General features: G+C 31.7%; 1 protein-coding gene across 2 annotated transcripts; it reads left to right on the forward strand.

The window, feature by feature from the left end:
- Positions 1–280: 280 nt before the first annotated feature.
- LOC120069753 (MADS-box transcription factor 23-like) lies at positions 281–4,669 on the forward strand. Of its 2 annotated transcripts, XR_005479671.1 has the most exons (9): positions 281–739; positions 1,372–1,453; positions 1,548–1,615; positions 1,898–1,997; positions 2,074–2,115; positions 2,786–2,827; positions 2,926–3,083; positions 3,527–3,645; positions 4,239–4,669. XR_005479671.1 is itself a non-coding variant. In XM_039021551.1 (8 exons), the coding sequence occupies exons 1-8, from the start codon at positions 507–509 to the stop codon at positions 4,348–4,350; spliced, it is 837 nt and encodes a 278-aa protein (XP_038877479.1). In that variant the 5' UTR covers positions 285–506; the 3' UTR covers positions 4,351–4,656. The 2 variants fall into 2 exon arrangements, 1 of the variants encoding a protein (XP_038877479.1); XM_039021551.1 differs by lacking the exon at positions 3,527–3,645 and having other exon boundaries at positions 285–739; positions 4,239–4,656.
- The last annotated feature ends 3,907 nt before the right edge of the window (positions 4,670–8,576 follow it).

The following is an 8,576-nucleotide window of genomic DNA, read 5'->3' on the forward strand; positions in this document are numbered from 1 at the left end:
CAATAGGTTAAGACACATATTGTCGACAAACAAGGTAAGATGTTCGATCCTCCATTGTGAATCTCAAATAAAAATACAAACACAAATACTTTTTCCTACCAATTTGAATATAACTCAATGCTAAGACATCACATCACAAGTTTGTATTTAAAGTTAGAGGTTGGAATTTTCATCGGTCTAAGAAAATATAAAAAAGAGGAATTTTCTTAAAAAAAAAAAATCCCTTCAAACGCGGGGTTTGAAACAAGCGAGTTGATGCCAATATTGGATAAATTCTACGTTAGGAATAGGAATGGTCACCCCCTTTATGCTTGCATACTAATTATAGTCGAACTTACCTTTCATAGTCTCCCAAAAAGCAAACCCCCTAAAATTCCCAAATCCATTTTCCAAAGCTTCAATTTCATTATTCAACACAGCAATGCGTTTCTTTTTTAAGCAATTCATTCCCCTTTTTCCCATTTCAAATTCTCCTTTAACTCTCTATTTTGTTTGATATTTCATTCATGTTTCTCCCCCAACAAAACCCTCTTCTTCCTCCAACTCCCAAATCCACCATGGGAAGAGGCAGAGTCGAGATCAAGAAGATTGAGAATATCAACAGCAGACAAGTTACTTTCTCCAAACGCCGTAATGGGTTGATGAAAAAGGCCAAAGAATTGTCTGTTCTTTGTGATGCTGAGGTCGCCATTGTTGTCTTCTCCAGCACTGGAAGGCTTTATGAATTCTCCAGTACCAGGTACAATAATACAAACTTGTTTTATGTTTTCAGGGTTTTACTTCTTTTCTTCTCTGCATTTTTGTTCCTCATGATGATGTTGTTTAAAGGGGTTTTGAGTTTTTGTTGATTGTTTGATTGTCACTAGAATAATTGGGTTTTTGTGATATGGGAGATTCAGTAATAGTACAAACTTTGCTTTGGTGAAAGCTTTATGCAATGGAAGGGTTTTTATACCTTTTGTTTTTTTGGTCTTTAGTGAGTGTTTCTTCTCAGTGAACCCACATCAAAGGTAATATTTGGCATCTTACTAGTGGAGATACTTTTTAAAATGTGGGGTTGTCTTCTCTCTCTTACTGTTTTCTTGTGTGTGTGTGTTTTTTTTTATTCTATAGGAATGAGAAACATAATTTCATTTTTGATATTATATGAATCAAGTTTGGTTTTCTTCACTTTGAGATTAGTAAAATGGACAGGGAAAACCCAAAGAAGAAGAGAATAATGGTCATATATAGTTCTATTTTATAAGGCAAATTATCAGATCATTCAAAGTTGGTTTGCAATAATTAGTCACTGAAATTAAAAATACACTAAACTTTCATTTTGAAAAGGTGCTTAGTTATTGACTGTGTTTTGTTCTCTCTGTTTTAAAGCATGGAACATACACTTTCAAGATACAGAGGACAGGGCATGGAGTTGGATTTTCCAAAAGAGACTTTGGACCACCCAACACAAGTAAATAAATGCATTACATTTATGGCCTAATTTTCTCTCTCTTATTTTTTATTTTTCTGCTGAAATTCTCTTGCATTTTTCTTTTGGAAAATAGCTGCCACCATCTGATTCTGATGCAAAGTCATCTCAAGAGGAGATCGTAAAGCTAAAGCTAGCATATATGTAAGTCAATAAGTTTCTTATTTGTTTGTCAGCTGTTCTTCTTGATCCTCACCTAAGCTTCTTGTTCTATTCAAATTTGCAATAGAAGGAAATGACCTGAAGTCATTAAAAGAATTAGCACTTAGTTGAGACACTGCAATAAAAGAGTTCAGTACAAGTTATATGTGATCATTTTACCAATTTATTTGCTTAACATCCTAGAAGATGACTTAAAAAACCTGTTATATGGGTAATAACTCTCTTAGTTTCTATTTTCTTTCTTGTGTAATCTGAATTTTATAGGCAGATGAGAGGCCAGGAACTGGATAGTTTGAGCTTTACAGACCTACAAAACTTAGAAAATCAGTTGCGGGAAGGGATCGTATCTATCAAAGACAAGAAGGTACCTTGAGAAATAGAATATACATGTTCATTTTTGTACTTGTATGCTTTCCTTGGCTGAGACATTGGTTTTGTAGGAGACATTACTTTTGGAGCAGCTCCAAAGGTATAGATCACAGGTAACTTGGTTATCCCTTTTTTTCTTTTAATGATTTATTTCTTTGTATGTTTCTTAGAATCCAAAGAAGTTTTATCACAGAAGATTTTGGTTTGGATGTTGAATTGGTGACGTGTTATTTATGATGATTTTGTAAATGGCTTAAGGAACTTTATTACAGTCACTTTGAGATAAAAAGAATCATGTTACTGACACATATCGAAGAAATATTCTTTTTTGATACATCGTTAATTTTCGTTATAATTTCATTCTTCCTTTCCAACTTTATACTACAATCTATTCATCTCGTGATCCCGTTTTCATTTTTTACAGCAGCTCTCGAGTAAAACTTACTGAAAATTTTCTTTTCTGCAAGATTTTGTTTGATTTGAACATAATTGATCGTGGTTGTTTATCATCTTAAATGCAATAAAATGAGAAGACAATTGTAATGTAACCAACTTTGGTGCATGGTACGATGGAAAGTAACTTGATAATACGAATAAAATGGTACTGGGAAAATTTTTAAATTTAGACTGATGGATGAACTGATTCAAATTAGAAGTCTTCTATTAGTTTATGTGGAAGCAGGGAGTCATGAACTTGTATAAACACAATCTCATGAAACTAATCTCTCTTGATCTTAGTGGTTGAGTACTAAATATTTCCCATCTGATTTTATTTACTTTTAGGGGGAGGTAGTCATTTCAGAAAATGAGATGCTGCGAAAACAGGCAAGTTTTTGGCTTCACGAGTAGTTCAACTTGGATTTCTGAGATTGTAAGAATGGCCATTAATGGTGTATAATTTTCTTCCTTTCAATTATTTATAGCTAGAGGAGTTTCAGCAGAGAAATAATGCACCACTTCAGGAGTCCAGCCCCCTTCAGAGATCCTGCTTCTCGGATTCGAAAACCGCTTCTACCAACGAGACCGAGGCAGAGACCGAGGCAGAGGAAAATGACTGCTCAGAAATTTCCTTGCATCTGGGGTAAACTTTAAATTTTTTTTTTTTTTTTTAAAAAAAAATTACAGTTTTTTCAAATTTCAAAAACAAAAGTAGGTTTTTGACAATGAATTTTTCAGTATTTAGCTTGGATTATGAAAAGGGTAAGTAAGCTGACTATATAGAAGGAAAAATGTGACTATATATTATTTTTAAAACAGAAGCAAAAACAAAATTATTATCAAGGTGTGTCTTTTATCTTTTTATGTTTCTTTTTATGGCTTATTTTCTTGAATGTTTTTCTGAATGTTCCTGTTTTTTCTCTAAGGATGTCATTAATAGTTTGAAAATCGTGTGTTCATAAATTCCTTTTTTTTTTTGCCTTCAAATGAAATCCGTGTGGAACATGAACATGATTAGCAGCAACTACAAACTTTTTTTTATAGGGACTGCTTTTATTGCAACAGAACTTTATCATTCTCTTGTAGGCTATGAGCAAGCAAGAGCAATAAAGCAGAGCTTCTTTTTATGATGGGTTTACTGTTTGTAATTGATTAATGATTCCATATAATGCTCCTGAGAGTATCCTTCACATAGAGAAAACAAGGTTAAAAAATACCTTTGTTCCTTTACTTTTGTAGTGATTTAGTCCCAATAACTTTAAATTTGTAACAATTTAACCCTTAATTTTAGTACGTAACAATTTAACTTACGCATGATTTAGTGTTTACGAGGTAAAATGTTGTTAAGATTTTAATGAAAGTTTTATAATAGATAGTTAAATAAACCGAAACTAGTTAGACCAAATATGTTAATCATAATAGAGATTAAATAATTACATTGTAAAATTTTTTATGTTAACACCTTGATGGGACTTTTTCATAGTAGGGATAAAATTGTTACAAAATTTAAACTACAATGATTAGAATTGTTCTATACTAAAGTTCAAAGACTAAATCATTATAAATTTAAAATTGTTGAGACAATTTTGTTTCATTTTAAAGTTCAAGGACTAAATCGTTTACTTCGATGATTAGATTGTTTATTGTTCTTTTTTTTCACAAGAGTAGTAAATTGCTTGACCTCATAAATAACTTATGGCATCTAAATTTTTTCGTTTTTCCCTTGTTCAATTAATTTTAAGTAGGACTAACAGCCCAATGACCTCAGTTAAATAACGAAATCTAAAATTTTTATTAGGTTGTCGTTGGATGGTCAACGAAAAAGGAAACGATCGATTGAAGGTGCGAGCAATGATACAACATGCAGTCAATTAGATCTGGAAAGGGGATGCAATTTTAGCAAACGATGAACTCTCTCGTTGTTTTGGTCTGTAACAGACTCGGGTTTGGGTTCGGGTTTTGTTTTCGATATTCTAATTCAACTGGGATCAGAGAATCATAGAGGTAGAGCCATACTACAATGAATTGTCCAGTCACCACAGTTTATATTGATATAATAGACTTGTTATTTTTAATGAAATTTGATACAACTATTGTAGTCAATTTGAGCACTGATTTTCTTCCTTCTTTTTAATTCTTTTGGATTGTAAATGAACAAGTTTTGGTATATGAAGATGAGCAATGAAGGCTACATCAAAGACATAATAAAGGGAAGTTTCATTTTTGGTTTGGTTTACGTCACCCTCATCATTACGTTGACCCAGTCCAGCCCAATCCTAAAAAATAAAGATCCAAGCTCCAAGCTCGATCCCAAGCCTAAGGACCTAAGACATTGTTTGGGCTTAGATTAGGATAGCCCAACCTTCAATAGCAAAGCCCACGGCTCAACTCTTGGACTTGGCTTTTTGGATCAAAGTTTGGGCCAAGCTTGGATTGGGCTTATATATATATATATATGCATATTTTAGATTTTTTTAATAAAATATTATTAAAATTTATTAAATATGTATTTTTATTCAATTTATTTTATATTTTAATTTTTTTTTTTTTATAAAATTATTGATATTATAAAGTTTTATTTAGTATTTAATCATCTTAAAAAGTTTTATTTGGTTTTGTCTTTAAAAATTTGATGTTAACTAAAAGGGAAATTATTATAAATGAAAAAAAATATGAAACTATTTATCCATACTAGCTAAAACAAGATTAGCTCATTTGGTAAATCTAGTATATTAGCCAATTTTAATTTTTTAATATAATAAATTTAGTTATAATTACTAAAATATTTTTTAGTTATTAAAATTAACCATTTCAATGTAAATACTAAATTTAATTAATTTTGAATAATAAAAAAATAAAATAATATAATAAAATAAGAATTTTTTCCATGAGGACCTGAATCCCCAAACGTGAATTCTCAACCTCGACCCCATCCTCTCAACATGGGGAATAGGGCAAGGACAATCTATTTTAGATTGATTGGACTATTTAATTTTAGATTTATTAGACTGCCTATTTTAGACTAATTGGACTGTTTAATTTAGACAGATTGGATTGTTAATTTTATGATATAGATTGGATGGGTTGTTTTGACTGTGACGTTATGTAAGGTTAATTGAGGACGTACTGGTAATTTTACCCATAAGATAAACGACTATAAATGTAACAAAGGAGTTGTATGTGATCTGATGCATGGTAAGTTTATATGAATCTTGTTAACTTCTTTATTTGGGCAGGTGTACACATACGATTGATTGTGTGCTCCTCCGGGACCATACCATGACTGTATATATGAACATTTATAATTGATTGTGTACCTTCGCTATACACATCAACGACCGACATATGCTCCCTTGGGACACACATACAATTGATTTGTGCACCTTCGGAATAGACACTATGACTGATGCATGTTCCATCGGGATCGCGTTTATGACTGATATGTGATATTTCGAGATCACTACGACTGATATGATATAGGTGTATACTGATGCCTAGATAGACTAGTTAATAGGTTACCTAGAGGGCTTAATAGCGGGTCACTTATTGGGTATTATTATACTCATTCTTTCTTCTTTTATGTTTTTTCAGGAAATGACAAGAATGGACCAACGAGAGACAAATGAGACTCATGATAGAGCCATACAAGGACACTAGAAATGCTTTTGCAAAATTCATGTTTTCTTAGATATTTAATTGTTTTGAGATTTGAGTTTTTCGTCAGATGGAATAATTTATGGTTTTTTTTAACATTATCTGTGCAAATATTTTTTTTGGATCCCGATTACATATTTTATTTCTTGATTTATTTGCCAATTTAAATTTTTTTGGATTGAAATAATCTATCATGTGTCATCGAGCTTGTGATATGTTGGTTAAAATGTTTGATTGAAAATGAGCATTTAGTCGTAACGGCCCATGTCAGGTACTCGAAGGGTTGGGTCGTTATATGTGTGATCACATTCTTTGATTTCTTAAAAAAATTAAAAATATAAAAGCTAGAAAAAAAGGTTAAGCATTGTACCTTTATCGATCCACAACTACAACAAAATCTTCTCCTCGAATCGGTAATCTTCTCTTGAAGTCTTCTTTTCCACAAGATTTTTCTTTTTATGACTCTGGCAAGGATACGACTGATGGGAACCACTCTTGAAAGATGAGAGAGAATGGGGAAAGAGAATTTCCAGAGAACGGAGAATTTTTAAAGAACTCTTCTCTAAAAACTGGGAGAGTTTTCTTGGAGGGAATCTCTGCAGAATGGTTGCATAGATTATGTTGTAGACTATGTTCCATAAGGGCTCAAGGGCACTACTTATAGAACTCTATTGGGTTACTCTTAATCCTATTAGGATAACTTCCCTATATAGATTTTAAATTAATTATCTACTAATATCCAATATTAAAAGATAATTATCCATTTAATATCTCATATTTAAATATTTATTCTATGCATTATCTCTTTAATTTGAATCTCATTCTAATTAAATAATTATCTGAATCATATTCAAATAAATTCATTCTCCCAATATCTATTTAATTAGATTCTTATTCAAATTAAGTAATTTATTTTTTTGAATCCCATTAGAAAAAATTCTCCATATTATAAAACTATGATTTGAATCTCATTCAAGTGAACTTTATAATAAAACATGTATTTAATTGTATCCAATACAAATAATATTTTTCTTAAAAAATTTAAACATTTCAAAATTTTCATTCAACCATATTTGATCCTTGTTAATCTGTGGTGAACTAGCAAAGAGATCTTATGGGCCTACAAATTATAAACTCCAATGATCCAAGATTAATTAATTAAACTCTTTAATTAAATTAACCTTCATTCATTAACTATAAAACAAACTACTACAGAACTATAGTTGAACTCTTATGCACTGTAGGACAAGTTGTGTCTATAGATATAATCAGTATAAGTAAGTCGATCATTCACAAATTGTTTGTAGCTACAACTGAGTCAAATGTCAATTTTAACCCTACAATTACCTCTTTTTTTTAAGTACCACCGATTCCTCTAATGAACAATTTGTTTATGATCGAACCATAAATTAAATCCCTCTCGGGCTAATGAAAGGGTAGGGCCCCTTGTTCAAGATCCAAAATCAGTACTTAAGGGAACTACTCATCTACTTACCCTGTACGAGGAGTGAATTTCATCTTGTGATGTTATGTTCTCAGCTCCCCATTTAAACAAGTCCCCAAAGTTGTAAGCTTATTGAGTCAGCACCTTGGGCCACTCTCATACAAATCAAAGAACTGGCCTCACAGATAGGAGTTCATAAATCACTTAGGGTTAAGATTGAGTCGCACATGATCATCCTATGAAATATTAATCTCATCAATTAACGAATTTACAAAGAGAGATTAAATATTTTGCAATCTGGTCTTATACAAACTTGTTGTATAGGATATCCCCACTCACATGTCTCCCATGAACGACTTGGATCAAGCCATTTGTAACTATTACAAACCATTTGGATCATACCATTTGTAACTATTACAAAGTGAGTCATATCCATAGTGTCACCACGATAAGATACCCAATCTTATCCATATACTATAGACCTTTAGATTATTTTTTGAACATGATCCTTCTGTATGTCATTTAAGTTGGTTGTAGTGATTTTTACAGAGTAAGAGTAATGAATGATGTATGGTTGTGAAAATACAATAAAAAAAACTAATTTAAAGCAATAAGAAAAGTAGATGAAGGCAAATGGAATGGATGTAAGTGGAAGTGTGATGCGTCGAGGGTGCGAATGATTATGCATTGAGTAGGGGAGAATGATATGCGTTAATGGTAGAATGCAGCACAAACGTAAAATAGCTCACGTTGAATAAAGTAATGTTGAGAAAATATGCTAGAATACCTAAGTTATGCATATTAACCCATTCATGTCTTTAACTTATCATAATAAAGTACGCACCTCTCAGTGTTTTATGCCACATAAATCTTATCTCTAAGATGCATGCTCAGGTTAAAAATGGACAAAAAGTTAACTTTATCGCTAAAGCCACTTCTTTCCTTGTTTAATGATTTTCCAACCACCTACTCTCTCAAGTAGTTAGCTATTTCTACTTAAATCGATTGATCAGATAGATTCAAGCAATGGATTAGACA

This window comes from Benincasa hispida, unplaced genomic scaffold (assembly GCF_009727055.1).
Source record: "Benincasa hispida cultivar B227 unplaced genomic scaffold, ASM972705v1 Contig579, whole genome shotgun sequence".
Lineage (NCBI taxonomy): Eukaryota > Viridiplantae > Streptophyta > Magnoliopsida > Cucurbitales > Cucurbitaceae > Benincasa > Benincasa hispida.